General features: G+C 41.8%; 1 protein-coding gene across 4 annotated transcripts in view; it reads right to left on the bottom strand.

The window, feature by feature from the left end:
- Positions 1 to 25,737, bottom strand: part of TTC27 (tetratricopeptide repeat domain 27) — a 203,123-nt gene that overhangs the window by 29,273 nt on the left and 148,113 nt on the right. For 2 of the 4 annotated variants that reach the window (XM_038397194.2, XM_043511535.1), the window contains 4 exons: positions 23,039 to 23,089; positions 12,115 to 12,213; positions 10,407 to 10,459; positions 5,211 to 5,376 (listed from right to left, as the gene is read on the bottom strand). In XM_038397194.2, coding sequence (XP_038253122.1) covers positions 5,211 to 5,376; positions 10,407 to 10,459; positions 12,115 to 12,213; positions 23,039 to 23,089 — 369 coding nt within the window. The remainder of the gene's footprint in view (positions 1 to 5,210; positions 5,377 to 10,406; positions 10,460 to 12,114; positions 12,214 to 23,038; positions 23,090 to 25,737) is intronic. The other 2 variants (XM_038397195.2, XM_043511536.1) reach the window with 1 other exon arrangement.

Below are 25,737 nucleotides of genomic sequence, written 5' to 3'. Positions count from 1 at the left end.
GACCCGCCTGGCCAACGTGATAGCTATCAGGAAGGCCACCTTCCATGAGAAGTGAGACCAGGAACACGTGGCCAGTGGCTCAAATGGGGCCCCCGTGAGACGAGCCAGCACCAGGTTTAGGTCCCACTGTGGAACCAGGGGCTTGGAATATGGGTAGACAGGGTCCAAACCCTTAAGGAACCGGCCGCTCATAGCATGGGAAAACACCGTTTGCCCTTGCACCAGGGGATGAAAGGCCGATATGGCCGCCAAGGGTACCCTGACTGACGAGAGTGCCAGTCCCTGGGCCCTCAGGTGGAGGAGGTAATCAAGCATAAGCTGGATCCGGGCGGCTGTCAGGGAAACACCCTGGCCTGCTGCCCACCTCAAAAACTGAGACCACTTTGCCACATAGGAGCGGTGAGTGGAGGGCCATCTACTTTCAAAGAGGACGCACTGAACCTGTTCTGAGCATTTCCTTTCCTCGCCACCTAGCCACTGAGCAGCCGCGCCATGAGGTCAAGCGTTGCTAGGTTGGGATGGAGGAGGTGGCCCTGGTCCTGAGAGAGCAGGTCCAGGCAGAGCGGTAACTGCCATGGTGGAGCTATTGTCAGCCCCGAGAGGGTCCCATACCAGTGCTGCCCGGGCCATGCCAGGACAACGAGGAGGACCTTGGCTTTGTCAGTCTTTATTTTCTCCAGGGCCCTGCTGATCAGATGGAACGGGGGAAAAAGATGTAGAGGAGCTGGCCTGACCCGGACAGGGTAAAGGCATCTGAGATAGTGCCCCTCCTTAGGCCCCCCCGGAGCAGAACTGGGGGCATCATCGGTTCTGCCGGGTCGCAAATAGTTCCACCTGGGGAGTAGCCCACCTTCAGAAGAGCTGGTGAACCACTTCCAGATGTGGAGACCACTCATGCTGAGAGGAAAAATCCCTGCTCAAGCAATCTGCCCTCATATTCTGGGTGCCCGGCAGGTGGAAGGCTTTTAGGTAGATATTGTGGGCTATACAGAAGTCCCACAGACCGAGGGCTTCGTGGCAAAGAGCAGAGGATCAAGCCCCACCTTGCCTGTTGATATAGAACATAGAGGCCATGTTGTCCTTGAGGACCCTGACTACCTTGCCCTCCAGGTGCGAGAGGAAGGCCATACAAGCCAGTCGCACAGCCCTGAGTTTCTTGATGTTTATATGAAGGTGTAGGTCTTGTAGAGACCACAGGCCTTGGATCTGAAAGTTCCCCACATGGGCCCACCAACCCAGGTCCGACGCATCGGACACCAGCTCCAACAACGGGGCATTGTCCCTGAACTGGACCCCTTGGAGCATGTTGTTTGGGGCAGACCACCACTGCAGGGAGGTGATCACCGAGTTTGGCATGGTGAGGACTTTGTCCATTCTGTCTGTGGCCTGGGAGAACTGCGAGCCCAGCCAGAGCTGGAGGGGCCTCATTCTGAGTCTGGCGTGACGGAACACATTTGTGCACGCAAACATGTGACGCAGCAGTTGCGGGCAAGCCCTGGCTGTCATCACCGGGAACCTTGTGATCGAGTCAGTGAGCCCTTTCGGGGGAGGGGGGTCTCAAACCTGTCTGGTGGGAGAGAGGACCTGGCCGACGTTGCGTCCAGTAGTGCCCCGATAAACTCTATGCGTTGGACCCGGACTAACGTGGACTTGGCATTGTTTATCAACAGGCCCAGGGCAGTACATGTGGACAGGAGGAGTGCCATATGATCCCTCACTGGCAACTGGGGGGAGGTGTGTGGCTTTGACTAGCCAGTTGTCCAGATATGGGAATATCTGGACTCCCTGGCATCTGAGGTACGCCGCTACCACCGCCATTCATTTTGTTAAGACCTTGGGGGCAGTGGACAGACCAAACGGTAGGACCGTGAATTGGTAGCGACTCTGACCCACCATGAAACGGAGGAAGCGTCTGTGCCCCTTGAATATGTGGATGTGGAAGTACGCATCCTGTAGATCGAGGGTAGCGTACCAGTCCCCGGGATCCAGGGAGGGGATGATGGAGGCCAGGGAAACCATGCAGAACTTGAATTTCACCCTGTAGTGGTTCAGGCCTCGCAGGTCCATGATGGGCCTGAGCCCCCTTTTGGCCTTTGGGATAAGGAAATACCAGGAGTAATACCCCTTGCCCAGAAACTCCTTGGGCACCACCTCTATAGCTCCTAGGTCCAGGAGCCGCCCCACCTCCTGCTTGAGCAGAGCCTTGTGGGAGGGGTCCCCCAGGAGGGATGGGGCAGAGGGCAGTTAGGTGGGGAGGAGGTAAACTGAAGGGTGTAACATTGGGAGATGGTGCTGAGAACGCACCGGTCCGAGGTGAGCCACGACCATTCCGGGAGGAAAGCACACAACCAATTGGAGAAAGGGAGCTTTATTGGGGGTAGGTCCTTGCTGAGAACTGGTGGGGGTACCCCTGAGTGTCCCATCAAAGATGCCTTTTGCCCGCCTGCTTGACCTTAGAAAGTACGACCGACTGTGGTATCTCCTGTGAGACGAGGACCGTAGGTGACATCTGCCACAGTCCCATCGATATTTGCTTTGCGAAGATGAGCGGTGCCGGGAGTCCCGGTCGGACGGCACCCATTCAGACAGTCTGGCCGGTGTCGAGGGTGATCTACATGAACTGAGCCCTGAATGGTTGCTGGGCAGTTAGCGGTGTCGGGAACATTCCCTCAACCGAGACCGGTACCGGGTCGGTGGCGACTGCGGTGATCCCAGTGGCGGCTTACCTCTGGACCGTGGGGCCGACATCAGCGGAGTTCTGGGCACTGGCATGGACATGACATTCCTGTCTGCCTGGAGGGCTTCGGGCGTAGATGACATCTGGAGAGGCCTGCTCTGAAGGGGCTGGGCTACTCCGCTCACATGCGTTGGAGGCCTAGGGCCCGATGGAGATTGAGGACTACCTGACGTGGGCCTAGCCTCTGTCCCAGACTTCCCTCAGTGCCGGTGCGCAGAGGGAGTCTTTCCGGTCCACTTGGTGTGCCCCGTGGACAGGGAGTGGTGCCGACTGGATGATGGTACTGGAGGGTCTCCGTGTACAGATGCCGCGGTGCTGGGTACCAGTTCAGAGCGGTGTGCCGGGGTCAGGCCCAGCGTCAACTCCATCAGGATGGCCCTGAGTCTAATGTCCCTTTCTTTTTTAGTCCGGGGCTTGAGAGACTTGCCAATCTTGCACCTTTCGCTGATATGGGTTTCTCCCAAGCAGCGCAGACAATCTGTGTGCGGCTCGCTCCTTGGCATAGAGCACCTACAACAGTCACACAACAAAGTCTGGAGCATGGGGCCCAGGCTCAATGACTAACTAAACTAACTGAATTAGCTAACTGACTATAGGTACTACTGAACAAACAGAGTTCTGGGGATGAGCTGCAGCAAAGCTGAAGCTGAGCAGTTCCGACGCACCTTCACTGGTGGCAAGAAGGAACTGAGGTTGGGGGAGTGCAGCCCCCCTTATACCGCTCCAGGGGTCGTGGGGGAGTGCTCCCCCCTACGGGTACTGCTAGGGGAAAAACTTCCAGCACTGGTGCACATGATGAGCACACACACCTATTGTGGAATACACATGAGCAATCACTCGAAGAAGGACTTGGAAGGCTTTTTAAGGTCCATCTCTACTGGGACATCTTAAACAAAAACTCAGGACATTTAACATCAATACAGTCCTAACCAAATAAAAAGCGTAGGATGTAATTAAAAACCGTATGGGAAAACAGAAGAGAAAGGAAAATTATGCAACAAAAGTGGAAAATTATTCTAAGCAATATGCAAAAAGTTTAACTGAATATCCAATATAAAATCCTAAAAGAACACCCTTGATGGTGAAAGGAGCACATACCAGCTCAGAACACGTGAACGGTCATAGAAGAAAAGGCAAATTTGTTCACATGGTATTTTACTTCTTGTAGGCTAACGACAATCTGACCAACCAAAGTGATATTAGGATCAGTTCTGGACTGCATTGTGTAACACAACTATTATTTGAATCAGTAATTCAGAAAGGCACTTCCTAACTAGAAAAATCTACACTGTGTCCCCATGAATAAACATGATTCCTTCCTAATGACAGCATTGTAGCTGCCAGTAGACTAATCCTTACCACATGGAAAACTACAGATGTTTCCACAGACATTGATTTGCGACTGAAAGAGCACTAGAGAGCTTTAAAACCTTTTCAATTTTAACTATCTCAGATTTGATTGATTTTGCTCATATTGGACAACAGGCTGACTTGTGTGTGGTAGTTTTTATATAAGTGATTAATACTAATACTTGGGCATTCTTGGTATTTAAAAAGTAAACTGAAAAAGAAAAAGAGCAAATGAGATGCCTTTGACAGTCATAGTATAGTGTATTCCTTACATCTCCTGATCAAACTCAAAGTTTGCCAGGGATATTAAAGCACAATTAATACATAAAAACAAATATTAGCCTTCATTTTCTACAGTGAAAAGCATATGAAGTTCATCCATTATATTTTCATAGTATTGGATTATGTAGGTTTAATACTGCAATTACAAATTATTCAGTATATGAAATTTAATTCATTTGTAAAGGTTTGGTTGTATAAGATATACATTTTCAAATTTATGAGTAAAAATCATAACCTTAATACAGCTGTAAGGTCTAAAACAGGGGGTCTCAAGCTGGGGGTCGGGACCCTTCAGGGGGTCATGAGGTTATTACACGGGAGGAGGAGGGGGGTCACGAGCTTTCAGCCTCCACCCCAAACCCAATTTTGCTTCCAGCATTTATAATGGTGTCAAATATATTAAAAAGTGTTTTTCATTTAAAAGGGGGGGGTCACACTCAAAGTCTTGCTATGTGAAAGGGGTCACCAGTACAAAAGTTTGAGAACCACTGGTCTAAAACAATCTGTATTAATGTTTACAGTGAGATACATAAAAGTGTGTGAAAAATGAAATAATCCCCAACAGTTCAATTTAGGGATGGACCTGAGCAGCAAACTCTAAATTTATTCTTCCCCAAAGCCTGGGGATGTTGAAATCCAGGGTTTTGTTTGGTCTCCTCTCCAGTTTAAATTATTTCTCTTTACAATCAAAGTCTCATAATGAACCAGACTTGCCTGGATATCTTTCATTGTAAAGTATGCTATTGTTATTGAAATGTACTTGATGATGATGCAAATAATTTCTACAAGGAAAAATGAATGTATACGAACATGTAAAAACATAAAAAGAAATCTGTACCACCTGCACATCTTTGTACTTTTCTTGTAAATCCATAAGCCGGTGATAAGCTTTAATTGCTTCTGAAAACTCTCCAATGTCTGTACTGGTAACAAGGTAGTTCTCCCAAATCTGCCAGTGTTCATAGTTACACTTGAGAGCTTCTTGGAGTGTGCGAAATGCTTGGATTCTAGTTAAGAATAAAAACAAAAGCATTCTGTATTTACTTAAAGGCTACATAATTAATGAAAAAAGAAAAGGAGTACTTGTGGCACCTTAGAGACTAACAAATTTATTAGAGCATAAGCTTTCGTGAGCTACAGCTCACTTCATCGGATGAAGTGAGCTGTAGCTCACGAAAGCTTATGCTCTAATAAATTTGTTAGTCTCTAAGGTGCCACAAGTACTCCTTTTCTTTTTGCGAATACAGACTAACACGGCTGCTACTCTGAAACCTATAATTAATGAACACATTGTGAAAACAGATTAGTTGCTCAGAATTTACACGAAAGCCTGAGAATCCCTTTCTTTCATGCCCTTCCACTCAAACCAGTTGATTACATAGCTCGCTATCTCATACCTGTTCTGAGATATCGTGCTCTCTCTCTCTCTCAGTGATACCAGTTGGCCTCAGTGAAGATTACATTGTTGTTAGCCTTCCTGCAATAATGCCTTCTGTATTATCATTCTAGTGACATATATTGAGTTTGTGGTCCTTGACCACTTTCAAATCCTTTCTCCCTGGGAGAGCAACGTAAATAGATTATTGATTTGCCTCCTGAATACTCAGTAACCTCAGCTGTTAATAAATAAGCTGTTTTGCAGGACTTATTTGTTATCCACCTTCCTTTGAAAAGACATTGAGCTAGCTCTTAAATTCACTTATCACAGATAATGAAAAATACTCCATTAATCCCACCTTACCCATAATCTACAAAAGAAAAACCACAAAATTTACTTTAGTAAGTTGTCTGCAAACACTTGATCAGATCATAAGGTTTTGATCAAGAAGCAAAAAAATGTAATGGTCATTAACCAACAGTGATAAATACAACTTTGGCCCTTTCCAATTAACAGCAATGAAAGACACCTAGTATAATGGACAGACCTTTTACTATTGTTCGTTATGCAAATAAAAAAATATTACAATAAATACAACAACTGTATAGGAAAAAATAGAAAGCAAGTGTTTATTTAATCACTTCAGTAAATGTAAATGCTGTCACATTTTGGCAAAATAAAATACTGTCATTCTTATTGCTTGGTAACTTTTTCTTCTTTTTTTTAAAAAAGAACACAGTAGATTAAGAGATTCCAAAGCCAGAGGGACATTTGATCGTCTAGTCTGACCTTCTGTATAACACACAGGCCATAGAACTTCACCAAAATAATTGTCTCCACTGTTATTTTAAATGCACCTTTGGGTTTAAATCTCCTCATACAGTTTGGCCATATGTACTGATATTTTCAGTCTTGAATCTGAATTCTGCCAACAAATGATGACAAAACAATCAACCTCTCACTGCGGTTGTAATCAATTTTTGAAAAATAAAATAGCTTTTTAATGCTGAGTTATTACAGTGGAAAGAAATATGAAAATGATGATTCAATTCACAGCACATCAAAAATATTTTCCAACACTTAATATTTTTGTCTATGTTAAGGACATAAAATACTCTGCAATTTTGGCATGAGTTTTTCTTGATACCATAAAATTGAAGTCAAAGTCAAAAAAGTAAAGTAGAACACATAGCTCAATAGTGCCTTTTCCCTATGCTGTAAACGGGTAGGTGGAAATCATTCTGATGAAGAATACTTCTAATTATTAGGCATAGGACAATACATACAGCCCTGGAAGTGTCATAGCATGCTTTGGAGGTTGAGAAGTAGGAGTCAAAACACCAACATCCTCTGATTGGAAGAGAAACATTTTGCATTTATCTACTCCTGAATTGAAACAGTGCATTCCAAGTGACTGCATAAACACCCTATCTTGTGAACAGGTAACAGGTTGTCTTTTTTAGAGTTCAACAGGGATAATGAATAAATAAGTGAATCAGACAATTAATCTTCCTGATTTTGATGTCCGATTGTGAAGTTCCTTCAAGACACTTCCACAAAGGCACCAGGAACTAAAGAAAAAGACATTTGGTCAAACAAACTAGGTATCTGTTTATTTCTATTCCTCGTTTCAGCCGGGGTAGTCATTCTACTCCTTGCTTTCTCTTCTTCGTCTCTACATAAATGTGTCTAAACATCTCAGACTTATTTATAGCATTTTGCTACAATGCATTTTCATGGCAATTTATTTCATGTGTTTACCAACTTTGTTTGAACTCACTGTTCTTCTTCTCCTCATTTTTATTTCATTTCATGAAAGTTAAACCACATAATTTGTTCCCTGAAAAAGCACAAGAACAAATCTGCACAGACATACCCCTAGAACCCCGACCTGGGGTATTCTATCTGCTACCCAAGATCCATAAACCTGGAAATCCTGGACGCCCCATCATCTCAGGCATTGGCAAACTGACAGCAGGATTGTCTGGCTATGTAGACTCCCTCCTCAGGCCCTATGTTACCAGCACTCCCAGCTATCTTTGAGACACCACTGACTTCCTGAGGAAACTACAATCCATTGGTGATCTTCCTAAAAACACCATCCTAGCCACTATGGATGTAGAAGCCCTCTACACCAACATTCCACACAAAGATGGACTACAAGCTGTCAGGAACAGTATCCCCGATAATGTCACGGCTGAACTTTGTGACTTCGTCCTCACCCATAACTATTTCACATTTGGGGACAATGTATACCTTCAAATCAGCGGCACTGCGATGGGTACCCACATGGCCCCACAGTATGCCAACATTTTTATGGCTGACTTAGAACAACGCTTCCTCAGCTCTCGTCCCCAATGCCCCTACTCTACTTGCGCTACATTGATAACATCATCATCATCTGGAACCATGGAAAAGAAGCCCTTGAGGAATTCCACCATGATTTCAACAATTTCCATCCTACCATCAACCTCAGCGTAGACCAGTCCACTCAAGAGATCCACTTCCTGGACACTACGGTGCTAATACGCGATGGTCACATAAACACCACCCTATATCGGAAACCTACTGACCTCCAATTATACCTTCCTGCCTCTAGCTTTCATCCAGATCACACCACACGATCCATTGTCTACAGCCAAGCTCTATGATATAACCGCATTTGCTCCAACCCCTCAGACAGAGACAAACATCTACAAGATCTCTATCATGCATTCTTACAACTACAATACCCACCTGCTGAAGTGAAGAAACAGATTGACAGAGCCAGAAGAGTACCCAGAAGTCACCTACTACAGGACAGGCCCAACAAAGAAAATAACACAATGCCACTTGCCATCACCTTCAGCCCCTGACTAAAACCTCTCCAACGCATCATCAAGGATCTACAACCTATCCTGAAGGACGACCCATCACTCTCACAGATCTTGGGAGACAGGCCAGTCCTTGCTTACAGACAGCCCCCCAACCTGAAGCAAATACTCACCAGCTACCACACACCACACAACAGAACCACTAACCCAGGAACCTATCCTTGCAACAAAGCCTATTGCCAACTCTGTCCACATATCTATTCAGGGGACACCATCATAGGGCCTAATCACATCAGCCACACTATTAGAGGCTCGTTCACCTGCGCATCTACCAATGTGATATATACCATTATGTGCCAGCAATGCCCCTCTGCCATGTACATTGGTCAAACTGGACAGTCTCTACGTAAAAGAATAAATGAACACAAATCAGACGTCAAGAATTATAACATTCAAAAACCAGTCGGAGAACACTTCAATCTCTCCGGTCACTCGATTACAGACCTGAGAATGGCTAACCTTCAACAAAAAAGCTTCAAAAACAGACTCCAACGAGAGACTGCTGAATTGTAATTAATTTGCAAACTGGATACAATTAACTTAGGCTTGAATAGAGACTGGGAATGGATGAGTCATTACACAAAGTAAAATTATTTCCCCATATTGTTTCTCCCCTCCACCCCACCCCCCACTGTTCCTCAGATGTTCTTGTTAACTGCTAGAAATGGCCTACCTTGCTTGTCACCATGAAAGGTTTTCCTTCTTCCCCCCCCCCTGCTGCTGGTGATGGCTCATCTTAAGTGATCACTCTCCTTACAGGGTTTATGATAAAACCCATTGTTTCATGTTCCCTCTCTCTCTCTCTCTCTCTCTCTCTCTCTCTCTCTCTTTCTCTCTGTGTGTGTGTAAATCTCCCCACTGTATTTTCCACCGAATGCATCCAATGAAGCGAGCTGTAGCTCAAGAAAGCTTATGTTCAAATACATTTGTTAGTCTCTAAGGTGCCACAAGTACTCCTTTTCTTTTTGTGAATACAGACTAACACGGCTGCTACTCTGAAACCTGTCATAAATTGTTCAGAATGTCAGTTTTTAAAAACAAAACCCTGGCAATTTCAATATACTTTCATGCTTCTACTTTTCATTCTAAAGTTTTCTTTTTTGGTAGAAAATATAATGACACAGTTCAAGTACAGAGTATTATCTAAATTAAATTGTTCTTCCATATTAATCCCTTGCAAGGATATTACCAAAAGGTATCTATAGGGAACTTTAATATTACAAGAAGTCAAAAATACAGAAATAAGAAATTAGCTGCTTTGAGTCTGGGTTGCCTCTGTTAATGGTTAATTTTGAGGGAAAAGAACAAGCAGATTTATGCATACAAATCTCCATCTGCTTTTATGATGTCAATAGTAAACTACTACTTGTTCCCTCAAATCTCAAACTGAATATAGCATGAATCAATATAGGTTTGACTATATCCTCTGTTTTAAAAAGGACATATCTTTTTTGGTTTCACAGTCCAATTAATTTCCATTTCTAGTATGAATAATTTTGATTTGTTTGTACTTAGTGTATAAGTGATGAATTATGAATTTGAAAATATCAGCTCCAAATTATCGCTCTTTACAAAGCTAATTAAATATATTTTTCTTCAATTGAAAGGTGATTAATTTCTAATTAGTATCACTATAGGAAATCTACTGGGAGACTAGACTGAAGGGAAGAGGACTAGGATTAATGAGTAAACCACATCGTGAGAATAATCTCTCAGTGTTAGGAGAAAGGAAATCAGAAATATTTATTTTGGAAGCAGTATTCTCTAAACCTTTTGAAGTACTTACTTCTGTTTCAATCTGATATATGCAGTTGATAAATTGTTCCAGGCCTCAGCATTCTGCAATTACAACATAGGAAATACTTAAAATCAAAGACATTCCGCTTATTTGGGAAAAATCATTTGAATAAAACATAAAATTATAATAGATTTACATGACCAATTTTCCTTATCATATACATACATTAATAAATGCACATACATATTAAATATTAAAGGTGGCAATAACATTAATTAAAAAAATAAAATTCGCCTGGTAAATAAACAAAATGATAGCAACAGCCAGAAATATAAGAGAAATGTTAAATTGTAAATGGTTAAATTAATTCTTTTCTGGCATTGTACATATTGAGCCTGATTCTGCTTTCACTTACACTGAAGAAAATCTGGAGTAACTCCACTGAAGTAAGAGCAGTGACAATGGTGTAAACCCAAAACAAGAACAGAACCAGAATATTTCAGTGAAATTCATTCCAGGGCTGAGGGCAACAGTGTTTTGCAGGCTTAGTTTAGACTTAACTAGTGTAATAGACTTCTGCACAAAGTGAAAGAGTATGTCTACACTACAAATGCTATAGGGCCACAACTGCAGTGCTGCAGCTACACTGTTGTAGCACTGTACTGAAGACACTTGCTACAGAGATGGAAAGGGTATTTCTGTTGCTGTAGGAAATCAACATAGCTAGGTCAACCTAAATTTTAGTGTAGACTAGGACTAAGAGCCCAATCCTGCATCCTTTACTCAAATCCCATTTAAGCCATTAGGAAATCAACTGGTCTATTCCTGTGAATACAGACAGGACTGAGCTATACCAAACAAGTTGGAATGATTTCCATAAAAAGTTGGTTTTAATATATAGTTTAACAGTTCATGTTCATGGAAAGAAGAAAACGCACAACTGAGTTATATTTCAGTTTATACTGAGAATTTTTTTTTAAATTAAATTTTTTTTTTTAGTAAATGAATACCATCAATATACTTCTCCTGAAGCAGGGAGGATGAGACAGAGGTTTCTATTCCTAAGGCCAGACCTTCTGATAGAACAGTGAGGGCCAATACACCCTTGTGTGGGCTCAAAGCATTCTTCCCTACATTACTTACACACAAAAAACAAAGGGAGTATAATCCTGCTGGCATCCTGTGAGCCTGGCAATGGTGGACACACACCTGCATGATGCACACATGTAAAGCTGGATCCCAAATATCTCCCAGTTTGTGGGAGACTGAGTTCAATCTCAAATTTAGTTCCAAAGGCCAGTTATCTGCCATTTCTTCAGTGAGTGTTTCTAACTGAGATTAGTTTGCCACTTCCACAGAAAGATTAATTAAGCAGCACAGCTAACTGAAGAGTGCAGAAAGTTCCTTTAAAAGTCTAGAGCGGACTAAGCATTTTAACAAATAATCTGTTTAAGAATATGCTCCTTCACTTCTAATTTTTTTTTAAACAAAAGCCTTTTATTTTAATGTTGTATGATACCATAAAGGACTTTACCGAGTGTGGGTGTGTGTATGTAGATGTATAAAACAGAAAAGTCAAGTATCAAGCAAATCTTTTTGTGATGCTTAATGAGAAAATACATCCTTTATGAACAGGGTAAAAATTGAACAATTAGAACTAAGGAATGAACCACATTTTTTGGGGTGGGTGGAGTCCCTGGTTGCTTTCACAAACTATTAGATGAGCAAAGATAAATCTTCAATAAATTGTACATACTTCAGGTTCCAACATCACACAGCGCTGAAATGCTTTGGCAGCACCGTCATAGCCTTCCAAAGCTAAATAGGCACAGCCCAAAGAAAACCACACACCCAACTGAAAAGAAAACAAAGAGAAAGGGAATTCAGTATGTATGTTCCGCACAAAAGAAATTAGTTAAGATTCCTCCATGCTCAAATCCATACATTTCTTGAAGTTATAGGGCATTGCTCTATATTTAGGGCCCTTCACTTCCAGTTTTTATTTTGTTTACAATTTTTTAGTGTTTATTACATGAGTGAAAATTAACTTCACAGTTTTCTGGATAATTACTGGGGTTAATGTTGGGGGACACAGGAGAGGAAAAAAACGGAGAAAACAAGTAGCGAAAGCAAAAGTGTACTGCTGTGATTAATTTTTTTCTTTTAAAAACAATTGACAGTTGTTATGCTTGAGATAAGAGGTGTCAGTGTAAATTCTAAAAGTCTGGGGTAGAATAGGCTCTCAGCTGTTTTTTCAAAATGTCTTTTCAAAAGTTCATTCTCTTGCAGTCTTGTACCTGAATTTAGAACAATATTCTTTCCACATCTGCTGGGCTAGGCAGGACACTGAGGATAAGGGAAGCAGCATAGCTTGAATCTCGGAAGTTGGTGTGGTGAATTTTCCAGAATTCAAATGGAGTGGTGTTGCCATTGTCTGGAGAAGGCATCACCAGGTATGCATGGAGTTTACTCTTTCTTCATTAAATGTATTATTAGAGACCATACTATTACAACCGGGGTCAAAAAGCACAATAATTTTCCAGAATGATAATTCGTTCTTAAAAGCCTCAGGAGACACAAGTGACATAGCTCTGCATGAAAATTTTAGAAAGCCTTTCTGAATATTGCTCCCTGACTGGCAAAATGGACATGAAAGAATTTATTTTTTTCTAGAATCTCCCCAGATGTGCTTTTGTGCAAAGTTCTGCAGTGCCACTGTTAACCAGAGTTTGAGTTTTGTGCAAAGGATTTGCCTAGTTTCTTGAGTAGCTGCTTGAATTTTCAGCTTTTTCACTGAACTCTTCATAATCTTACAGCTGAATGAGGACACTCCATGCCTTCTGAACACTCTGAATAACTAACTACAGACTACACCATCTCTTCAGTACTACAGCAATTGGAAGGCTGCATTCAAATTTGTTCTCTTTGCAGACATCACAGAAGATATTTTTTTATTGGAATATATGAAAATAGCACTAGCCTCAATTATTTACTTCCTTAAATTAACCATTTCTGGAATACCCATTGCATGAGAGACAGCAATGTACAGTAGGAGACCTGGGCAAGACAAACAAGCAATTCAGGTTTTTCATTCAGCTTTACTTCTTATGTTACCTTCATGCAGTAAGAGGCAGAGCAGAGCAAATATGACTTGGTCAGGTTGATTGAATTTTGCAGGGATTTTCACAGCCAGGCAAAACTTTCACACAAAATCTCCCAAAAGACCATCATCAAGGCCTAACTGTTGCCCTGAGAAGTACAGGGCACAGAGAAATTCACTTATTACATCACATCAATCTTGATTTTTCTTCTGTGCCTGTGTGAATGTTGCTTCCAATGTACATTTATTTCTGTTTTTGCTTTCTTCCCTTAGCCTTAAGTTTGCTTTCCAAATGTTCTTTAATCTGGGGAGCCCAGGTGTTGACTTCTATGGCACAACATGGGCAGTGAAAACATTCAAACTCATTCTCTCGTTCTGTTTTTCTTTTTTAAAACTTAAAAAACAAAACCCCTTGTATTCTGAAAAAGTTAAGATGTAGTTTTTTGGTTTTGATCAATGAAAAGTGGAAGCAGTTCACACTGAACTGATGTTTAAATGAGGCCTTCTCTGTACAAAATTTAAGTACACAGGGCAGAGAAATTCTACTCTCTCTCAGAAAAGGCTTACTGGCGGTGAGTGTATTTACAGAGAGTAGGTGAGCTAATATTCCTGGAGGAGCAGTGAGAGGAGGGCAGAGAGTACCCGGCAGAGGAGGGGTGTCTGGTACTCTCTAGGTACAGTGGGTGGGGGGTGTCTGGCAGAGGAGGGGGTGCCCAGCATTCATAGGGGCCTGTGGATGGAGAAGGGGCACACAGTATTTCCGGGGGCTGCAGGAGGGCCATTACCCTCCCTTGCCACATGACATGCTCTCAGAAGAGCTGGGATCAGGTGGGAACTATGTCTATATGATATTTAGATATTCAGATATAACCTTGTATTGTAAGAAGTAATATCTTCCAAATAAAATATAGAGCAGTTTTTTGTCCTAAGTTTTTAACAATCATGGATATACAAAAGTATAAGATATATGTGAATTGTTTAATTCTCCACACAAGGTAGCACTTACAGTGCACAGCACCAATGCACATTGGTTTAGAGAAGCAAGGGAATAACACTCAAAAGTTTGCATCTTTTGTTGTATCTTGTGAGAAAATTATGTTAATTTTGGGTCCTGACTATAAATATTGTTAATGATAGAAAATTTGTTTTACAGTACAAAATTACATTTTCTACATAAAAAAGTCTGATAATTAAAAATGAATGATAGCCGCAAAAGCGATGATGTTACAATATTAAGTGTTCCCACAATTTTTTTAAAAAAATCTAACATTTTTAGAGAGAGGAAACTGCCAATAATGTGTTTAGTTTTTTTTGTTTTGAATGCAGCAAACTTTTGTTGATAAGCTTCAACTAGCATTACCTACAAACATACTTCTAATCCTTTTTTGTGCAATAATTAGAGGCACTGCTTCAGCGAGTAAAGACACTCCTGAATCCTGACAGTATGTATGCAGGTATGTACCCTACAGGGCTCTCTACTCACCCAAGCAGTGCCTCCCTTGTCTATACTTCTTTTTTTTACCAATGTAGTGTCCTGCTGCTGGAGTCTTTTCCCACCACAAGGAAAGGCTCCAGCAGTGGGAAAACTGTCAGCAACCTGCTGTCTGAGCCTTTCCCTGCCACAGGGAAAGACTTCAGCAGCAGAGAAACGCTCCCCCAATGCCATCCCACTGCCAGATCCTGTCACTGACAGGTAGCTACACACCACAGCATGGGCGCAGTTTGATTTTCACTGTGACATACAACTACTCATACACGATATGCCATAGTAAGAGGTGTGCAGTGTAGCTGTAGTCTTTAAAAACCAAAGAAGTGAGTAGGTCAAACAGTAACTTTTCCAACAACAGCAAGTTAAGATAAACAGTACTATCTTTCAGAACAAGTAATCTTATTTCAGTACTGAGTCCTAAATACATTGATAAAACATTTTCTGAAGTCCTTGCTGGTTAAACACATCCATAAAAAAAAATAAAACTGGATTTCAACATTTCAAAACATTTTATAATCAGCTGGGGAATTGTTCCAGATTCTAATATCTAGTGTAAAAAGCCTCCATCATTCAAAGTGCCAAGATAAGAATAATGAAAGAAAGAATCACTATTTTTGTAGGAAGGAAAAAAATTGGGTCAGATTATGTTATCCTTAATTCATACTGTGTAGCAATCTTATTCCACACTGTCCTTTTGATTTCAACGTAACTACTTGTGGAGGAAGGTTTTTATGTGGGTAAAGGTGTAACAAAATTAACACAACAGGTCCATTTTTCTGCTGGTCTTGTAGCAAGCTGTTCTGACATTAACGTAGGCTCTCACTATGAAAGTGCATACAAAGTGTTACCATTAGCAATTCAGGGCCCAGACAAGGTCAGTGACCAAAAGCTGGTAGCTCAAATTAACCTTGCATCAGGGTACTCATTATGATGCACATTTCTATCCACACTAGTCTCCTACTTTCAGCTTGTCCACTCTACCCACACCAGTCCAACCAGACCAGTAATTCCCCGTTATTTATTGATATTAATATTGATTTTATTCTTTCAACATTTTCAGTTTTCATTGGGCTGCAGATATCTGTATTGAAAAGACACAGCGGCCTTCTACATGTCATGGAAGGTAGGTGGGTTTGGCACCTGAAAGTTGAGACTTTTGGTGTTAAGGACTCTATGGGAGTTGTTTTTGACACCCACAAAGCAGTTGAGGGTTTTGGTATTGGGGAGGGGCTGCATCTCCTTTCTCCCACTCTCAAAATTTTTGACAGGCTAGAAGGTGACTCTAAATGTGGGACAGAGTAAGATTTGAATTCTTCATTCCTCATCCCAGGAAACCTTGTTAGCAAGAACCACCCAACCCTGCCCAACATATGCAGGAACACCTAACAATAAAAGTAGTACATTAGCTTGATCTTTCTGCTAAAGATTTCATCCATGAAATACTTAGCTATGCTGACACAAAGTATTGTTAGGTTTCTGAGTTAACATCCCTGGGAGACGAAAAGGGGAATTCAAACCTTTCAGGCTCTCTGAAGACTTAGGCAGACATCATTATGTCGGTTTATATTTAGTTCACATTTTAAGGTAATCACTGGAGCCATACGGTCTACAAACTTAGTTTTTAAAACAAAAGCTTAGGTTCTGGAAAACAATTCTTGGTGCTTTTAAAATAAAGTTATAAAAATCATTGCAGAAGAAAAAGTTTGGCACTACTACTACTACTATCAAGGTTGCCCAATACGTCCAACTGTAAGACCCATTTTTCAGTTGCTTAGAACTTTACAAAATTAGCTGATTTGGCTGAAATTTTAGAGGCTGGGTGTCATAGAATCATAGAATATCAGGGTTGGAAGGGACCTCAGGAGGTCATCTAGTCCAACCCCCTGCTCAAAGCAGGACCAATCCTCAACTAAATCATCCCAGCCAGGGCTTTGTCAAGCCTGACCTTAAAAACCTCAAAGGAAGGAGATTCCACTACCTCCCTAGGTAACTCATTCCAGTGCTTCACCACCCTCCTAGTGAAAAAGTTTTTCCTAACATCCAACCTAAACATCCTCCACTGCAACTTGAGACCATTACTCCTTGTTCTGTTATCTGCTACCACTGAGAACAGTCTAGATCCATCCTCTTTGGAACCTCCTTTCAGGTAGTTGAAAGCAGCTATCAAATCCCCCCTCATTCTTCTCTTCCGCAGACTAAACAATCCCAGTTCCCTCAGCCTCTCCTCATAAGTCACGTGTTCCAGTCCCCTAATCATTTTTGTTGCCCTCCGCTGGATGTTTTCCAATTTTTCCACATCCTTCTTGTAGTGTGGGGCCCAAAACTGGACACAGTATCCAGGTGAGGCCTCACCAATGTCGAATAGACGGGAACGATCACGTCCCTCGATCTGCTGGCAATGCCCCTACTTATACATCCCAAATGCCATTGGCCTTCTTGGCAACAAGGGCACACTGTTGACTCATATCCAGCTTCTTGTCCACTGTAACCCCTAGGTCCTCTTCTGCAGAACTGCTGCTTAGCCATTCTGTCCCTAGTCTGTAGCGGTGCAAGGGATTCTTCCATCCTAAGTGCAGTACTCTGTACTTGTCCTTGTTGAACCTCATCAGAGTTCTTTTGGTCCAATCCTCTAATTTGTCTAGGTCCCTCTGTATCCTATCCCTACCCTCCAGCGTATCTACCATTCCTCCCAGTTTAGTGTCATCTGCAAACGTGCTGAGGGTGCAATCCACACCATCCTCCAGATCATTTATGAAGATATTGAACAAAACCAGCCTGAGGACCAACCCTTGGGGCACTCCACTTGATACCGGCTGCCAACTAGACATGGAGTCATTCATCACTACCCGTTGGGCCTGATGATCTAGCCAGCTTTCTATCTACCTTATAGTCCATTCATCCAGCCCATACTTCTTTAACTTGCTGGCAAGAATACTGTGGGAGACGGTGTCAAAAGCTTTGCTAAAGTCAAGTAACAACACGTCCACTGCTTTCCCCTCATCCACAGAGCCAGTTATCTCATCATAGAAGGCAATTAGATTAGTCAGGCATGACTTGCCCTTGCTGAATACATGCTGGTTGTTCCTGATCACTTTCCTCTCCTCCAAGTGCTTCAGAATTGATTCCTTGAGGACCTGCTCCATGATTTTTCCAGGGACTGAGGTGAGGTTGACTGGCCTGTAGTTCCCCAGATCCTCCTCCTTCCCTTTTTTAAAGATGGGCCCTACATTAGCCTTTTTCCAGTCATCCGGGACTTCACCCGATCGCCATGAGTTTTCAAAGATAATGGCCAATGGCTCTATAATCACATCCGCCAACTCCTTTAGCACTCTCGGATGCAGCGCATCCGGCCCTATGGACTTGTGCTCATCCAGCTTTTCTAAATAGTCCCGAACCACTTCTTTCTCCACAGAGGGCTGGTCACCTCCTCCCCATGCTGTGCTGCCCAGTGCAGCAGTCTGGGAGCTGACCTTGTTCGTGAAGAAAGAGGCAAAAAAGCATTGAGTACATTAGCTTTTTCCACATCCTCTGTCACTAGGTTGCCTCCCTCATTCAGTAAGGAGCCCACACTTTCCTTGACTTTCTCCCTCAGCTGAATCTTTTTTGGAAAATTTCAGCTAACACTGTTCAGCCATTTCTGAAACAGAGGTTAGGGGACACTATGCTGTTTTCCCATGTTCAATGCAGCGGCGATAAGAGCAGGACCTTGGGTTGGGGAGGGAGTAGATTGGTACAAGGAGCCTAGGGGGAGAAGACTTGGACTGGAGGCTGGAAGTGGAAGGAGAGAGAAACTGGGACTAGAAGCTGGGGGATGAGCATGGGTCTCACTGGGCAAGAAGACTGGGACAGGAGCCAGGTGGGAGAAGGAGGTAGAGGGAGAAACGAGAGAAATCTGACAAGGAACCAGAGAGTGAAGGGAGAACTGGGACTTGCTAGGCATAGAGACTGGGAGTACTCTGATTAGATGGGGAGGCTGGGACCAGAAGCCAATGGAGACAGGGAATGTGGGCACAGGGGTGGCCACAGGCCATGACAGAAACAGACAGATCACACAAGGAGCCAGGAGGGTGGAGCTAGGCTTGCTGAGCAATGAGACTATGACTTGAATGAAAAGCCTGAGGAATGGAGACTAGGACTGAATAAGCGAGGAAAGTGAGACGGGGTGAGGAGCAGGGGGTGGGACAAAGACAGCGACAGGTTGTATGGGGAGGGGGAAAGAGACAGAATGGTCAAGCTTGGGGAAAACAGGCAGAAGAATCAGTGCCTACTAGAGCACATTTCTCTCAAGAGCCTGGACTGGAACACAAGATTCATGAGTCTCAGTAATCCTTTGCTGTACACAAATATCTGTGAAACCCACTGGCAATATGTTCCATCCCAATCTCATGCTATTTCACAGGATTATGTAAGGAAAGAGACTATTGTCTGCTTCATTTCTTGCAGAATCTGGAAGTTGTATAGTGAATGAGGCAGCGGATTTATGTAAAGAAAGGACAGTCTCATGGTTAAGACAGTTGAATGCTGCCCTGAAAAAGTGGATTCTCTCTCTGCCACAGAGTTCCTAAATGATACTAGTCAAGTTACTGACACCAAACTTTCCACACGTAGTCACTAATTGTGCATTCCTCATTTTCTGGGTACCCAACTTGACACTCTGTGGGGTCTGATTTAAAGGGGTGAGCACTCACAACTGGAGCTGAAGTCAATGGGAGATGTGCTTTGAATGATTTAAGTACTATGTACTTTGAAAAATCAGGTCCTAGGAGTCTCAATTTGGGCACCCATAGTTAGCTGAAATTTTGACCTTAATTTCTGTGCCTCAGTTCCCCCTTTGTAAAATGGGTAACACCCCCTTTTTTCACCAGGGCATTGTGTAAAAACTAATCATCATTTCTGAAGCACTCAGATACTATATAGTGATGAGAGTCAGAGAAAACACCATGAGGAAATTAATTCTGTCTTCATAGCAGGGGTTGAATAGTGTACAGTAAATAAGGCAGTCAGCCACACATTGAACAAGGAGAAAACAAAATATTGAATAGCTGCCTACTAAATAAGAAACCTTAATGTTCTTTTAACATAAAACTGAGAGGAGCTATTTGAAAGGACAGAAACTTAAAGCACCTCATAAATATGTTGTTCATACTGTATGCTGGGTAAATTAAGGAGACATGGGCTTCAGTGTTTTCCGGGTGATGATGATGCACACTTTATGCCTCCATTTCATTATATCTGGGCAAAGCAGCCAATGAGCATACTTAGTATCTGGGTCGATTTAAGAATTCCCAGGAAGTTGCAATTGTTCCTTTAAGATACAGACCTTGTGACTATTATCCATACCTCTGTGTCACTTCTAGATTAGACTATTAAAATGTACTCTGTATGGGCTATATCCTAAAATAATCTGGAAATTGAAGCTGACACAGAATTTATTTCCCTGGTAAATGAAGTATCTCCTGAGAGTATAAGAGATCAGTGCTCTATGATTTGTACTTGCTGCTTATGGGTTTCTAGGCGGAATTTAAGAGGAAGATTTTCAAAAAATTTCCATGCAAATTAGATGCCCGATTTCCATATGCACCTTTGAAAATCTCCCCCTAAGGAGTTGGTTTTGACTTGAAAATTCTAAAAAGCTTAGGACCTACCTATCTCAGAATCAAGTCCATAGGCTTCAGTAATGACCATTCTGACTACTATACGAAGCGGCCTTTGAAGTTTTTATGCCTCTTTTGTGACCCCCATCAAAACCAATTAATGAATCAATTTCCTTCGATCCTCTTCTGTATTGAGGTAACATTTATTTGTCCTTTGAACATCTAGAAAGAGTACATGTACCTTCTCTGGGTGCTTCTAAGGTGGGTAATGACATCTTTGACTAAGATAAAAAGTGAATAAGATACGCTGCTAGTTGAGATGGATTTGGCAGTATTCTGTGCAGAAAGAATAAGAATTCCACTTTATTGGGCAGGGCATCAAATCTGACTACTCTGCTGGCTGGGGTAATAATTTCTCTGAGGAAAGCAACTGAAAAGTAGTGTAAGGCAAACTTTGTCAGCGGTTCAAAAAATAAATTTTGTCAAGGCTTGTGAAACTAGGTTAAAGTTGCTTTTCGGCACTAGTTTGTTGGTTTGATATCCAAGTCTGTCCGTTGATTAGAAAAACAGATGAGCCTGAACTGTGAAGATTCAATTCAGGGCAGATACCATCATATAATGATAATTTAGGCTCAGATCTGCGTTATACCTGGTGTTCAGGAAACCCAAGGCAAGTTTAGAATAAAAGTTCAACCCTGTTTGTTTACATAAATTACCTTTGCCCACTGCCACTCGCTACAAGGCTGATTGATTTTCAAAGGAAAATTCTTGAGTAAGACTTTTATTGCATTGTTTGAAGCTCTGAAATCCAGTTGCAGTGGCAAGCTGACTTCCAGAGAGATACTGATATATGACCTACTTGCAGACGCTCTCAAATCCATGCAGGCTAGCATGCAAAGTTATCTGAGCCACATGGTCTGATCTGCTACTTCCAGAAAAGTGCTTGCAGTGTTGTTATAGCCATGTTGGTCCCAAGATAGTAGAGGGACAAGGTGGGTGAGGCAATATCTTTTATTGGATCAACTTCCGTTAGTGAAAGAGAGCACTTTGAGCTACACAGAGCTCTTCTTCAGCTCTGGGAAAGGTACTCAAGTGTCACAGCTAAATAAAGGTGTTAGTTAACTCAATAGGTGGAAGAAGTCTCAAGGCCTCTCAAGTTAACTCAACTATCACCCTTCCTCTCCTTCTAATTCACATGCTGTAATTCTACTGGCGAAGTGAGTCAGTAGCATAAATGGGATTGTGTATGTGTCAAGAGTTCTCACTGACAGATTACTTGACTGCCAACTGTCACTGGAATGGCCACAACCCATTGTAGCAAGACTCTGGCAGTGAAAACGTAAGCCATTTCTAGCCTCAGTCTCAAAAACCTGGTTAGGAAGAACAGTAAATTTCCTTATCTAAGAAATCTTTGGGAACACTGGATTCTCTTCACAGAAATCAGAAAGTTTTTTTGATCAATGCTAGAAAGGAAGAATACATTCTTAGCAACAGAGAATGTGCCATTTATGTAGTTGAATCATTCATAATTTTTGGGAGGAACCTACATTTCTTCTAAGATATTCTGCAACAGAGAATTAACTTTTGGAAGGATACATTTTAGGCAGATCTTTAGAAGACAATGGAGTATGAAAATCTTCAGTATCCGGGGGGGCGAGGGGGATACATTATTTTGTCCAACTTGTCCAAACAATTTGCCTCTAAATCATAGGTAGAACATCCTGAGAAACAGGAAATTTCTCTCTCCTATATGGAGGAAAGCTGCTCATTTTTATTTGTTTTGGAGTGGTTTTCATTTAAAAGCTTTCTTTGGATGGAACACAAAAAATAAAGAGCACCTCTCAGCAGAATGCTTGTTAGTTTTACGCTTTAAGGAATAAAACCTGCTGCCCTTTATTAACCAAAACTCCTCTTGCCTTAAGTGGGAATTTTGCCTGAATAATAGCAGCTGAATTTGACCCTAAATGCTTTTTTTTTTTCCTTTGCATTTCCCATGGGAGACAGGGACCAGGAAGACAAGAATGGATCTTTCTTTCTTTCTTAGCTTCTAATGTGTATATAGTTTGAGTGACCTTGAGTCCTTGTATGAATCAGAATCAGGCTCTGACTCACTGGAATCAAACATGTCATTTAAGCATTTAATCACTTCAGAATTTAAATTCTTAATGCTTCAGGGAAATATTTTCCTACAGGGTGATTTGTTTCTGCAGAACTACAATTAGCCCTGGTGGTTTTGGTAAGATTCTGTGGAAAGACAGGAGATTTGGAGGGGGAGGAATTATATGGCATCTTCTCATGGACCTGGGGAACAGTTATGAGAAGCACAATATACAGACATAGAAGAGGGGAAAGCACATTATAATATCTATATCCTTTACAGGACAGGTATTACTGCAGTGGGCATCCCACATAATAGTAACCAAAAAAGTGATGCTATAGAAAATGTTCCTCTGTATACAGCGGGATAAACGTGGGTGAAATCTGACAAGCCACTCACCTTGGAAAGAAAAGCAGAAGTCCTGAGTTGCACTAATTGCAGACAGAGATTCTGGTATGCAGAGAAATAGGAAAATAGTTCAATGAATGTCAATTGCACCCAAAAATAGAAGAGTAAGAGAAACTAATTACCACAACATTTAGAAAGGTGAGGTTGGAAAAGAACTGTCAAGCTGCTCAAAACTGATATGAAAGACAGTGTTGCAGACATGCAAGAGATCTGGGCTCAATTTCTGGCTCTGCACAGATTTTTTTGGTGACACAGGCAGGTCATTTAATATCTGTGCCTCACTTTTCTCTCTATACAATGGGGATAATATCACTTTCTTTCTCCCAACCTATATATGTCTTGTCTATTCAGATTTTAAACTGTATGTTCATTCATTGCCTAGCACAACAGTGACCTGATCTTGACTGGGGTCTTTAGGTACTACTCTAATGCAAATTACCACTACCACAAGCACAGCAGTGATCATAAGTAAGGGTACAATTCTGTCATGGAGGCTACAGATTCCGTGACTTTCCAGGACCTCCATGACTTCTTCTGCATTGGCAGGGCTGAAGCAGCTGTCAATCCCACGGATGTTGGAGCAGCAGCCCAGGGCTGAAGCAGTGTGGAGGGGGTGGGGAATCTGCCCCAGGGCTGCCGGAGCAGCATTCCGTAGGGCTGGCAGAGTAGTGGCCGGGGCCATCAATGGGGAAGCTGGAGCAGCTGCTGGAGGCCAGCCCCTGCACTGCTCCCACTGTTACCCCCACACCTCCCAGGTATTTTTTTAGTAAAAGTTAGGGACAGATCACAGGCTTCTCTGAATTTTTGTTTATTGCCCACAACCTGTCCCTGATTTTTACTAAAAATACCTGTGACAGACACTTAACCTTAATCATGAATAACTCTAACAGCAGACGGAGACCAAGCTACTGTAGTTCACTTCACAGAGATTGCTGTAGGCAGATTAAATTGTTTCTGTATGTCTTAGAAGTTGGATAGAACAGTGCAGAAGGCCAGTTTTATTCAAATTTCCTCCCCATCAGAGAAAATGGTTACAAACTGAAGAAAGACTTTAGAAGGTAGACTGCAAAATGGAACAGTAAGGCTGCCAGCTGCTTCACAGATGAAGGTAGCTTAAGGTCACAGATGCTGAATTACTGGTTTTAATTCTTATAGATGGCTCCAGAACTCTCTCTAGCACAGCTGTCTGTGACAATGGGAAGATCTTAATCAATAATCTTCCATATAATCTGCATTAGAACAAGCTTTTGTATTGCCAAAATAAGCAGGTGAAATGTGTTCCGTGCTTTACCTTATAACGATTGAGAATCATGCTGAAGCATTTATAGACTCCAACACCAAAAATGTAGAATTACTGATACTGCTTTCAGCATACTGTGAGACAAACAAATGTGAAGATTTTGTTGAAAAATAACTTCAGTGGAAATTATTCAGTTTACTTTTGTCTCACTTGTAAAAAACAATTACTGTTGAAATACAAGTTTTTATCTCATCGAAGAATTGTCACCACATGCAATAAAGTTTAAGGAAGAGACACTGCCACTGGCAGTGCATTGTTTTCATTTTCCCTGCTAAGTCAAGAGAGAAAATAAACATGCTATGGAGCAGGAATCCAAATCTCAGAGCAAGGAAACAGATGCTTTTTCTTTTCTTTTCTTTTCTTTTCTTTTCTTTTCTTTTCAGGGTTGTTAAAAAGAAAAGCTACCCATATTTAAAGAAGCTTATCATATTAAATTTCTGAAAACCTCAATTAATTCCCTTGATGCAGTGCAGGACCTCTTGACTATAATTTATTATTTTTCTTTGGATGCCAGGTAACATTGTTCACTCATCTACTTTCAGCCAAATTACTACAAAATAGCTGGAGCTAACTGCCCAGAATACTTTAGCACAACAAACATTTCCAAATGAGCTGCAGGTTCAATTTTAACAATGATGTTCTAGTGTCTCTCGAGGTCTCAGGTTGGAAAGTAAACTATTTAACATTACTATCTTCATTCTATCAGATACATAAGTGTGCTTTTACTCAGAGTTTTAAATTTGCTTGCAGGTCTTTATACTTTTATTTCCTGGCACAATGACATTAATACATTCCTTTTTTTTTTATTTTCAGGTAACTTTTTCAGAAAATAAGGTGAACACTCCATCATAAACCTAGTTTGGCCTAAATGATTAAGCGCTTTGTTTACTACAAATTGCTAATTAGCTTGTGGATAAAATAATCAGGGTCTATTAATCTTTATTTTCCAAGGTTCTCAATCAACTCTTTGGAATGTTGCACCTTTCTCCGTGCTTTCTTTTACTGTGCTACCAACATTTCAAAGTCATTTTTTTGATTTCCTACATCCTTGATGTACCTCAAATATCTAATTTTCAAAAACCTTCTAATGCAGCTCTCCTGCATTTCTCTCCTGTCTCAGTTAACAGCCTCATCATCTCAATTTATAAAAGTTCTTGCTGACTCACAGAGATGGCTCAAGTCAGTCACAGATACAGACACCGCCTCTGGAGTGTTTTCCTCTTCCTCGCTTTCATGTCTGAGTGATGAAGTCTCCCCCACCCCTCTCTTTTTTTTTTTTTTTTAAACTCAGATGTGGTATTATCTCCACTACTCTTAGTGCCTGGCATTCTCCTTGGTTAAATTCTGTTTATCCATACAACCAAATTTCTCCCAAATGTACCCTTTCCTC

The sequence above is a fragment of the Dermochelys coriacea genome, chromosome 3 (genome assembly GCF_009764565.3).
Source record: "Dermochelys coriacea isolate rDerCor1 chromosome 3, rDerCor1.pri.v4, whole genome shotgun sequence".
Taxonomy (NCBI): domain Eukaryota; kingdom Metazoa; phylum Chordata; order Testudines; family Dermochelyidae; genus Dermochelys; species Dermochelys coriacea.
The sequence above is the reverse complement of the archived record's forward strand: the minus strand, read 5'-3'. Positions and strand labels throughout refer to the sequence as shown.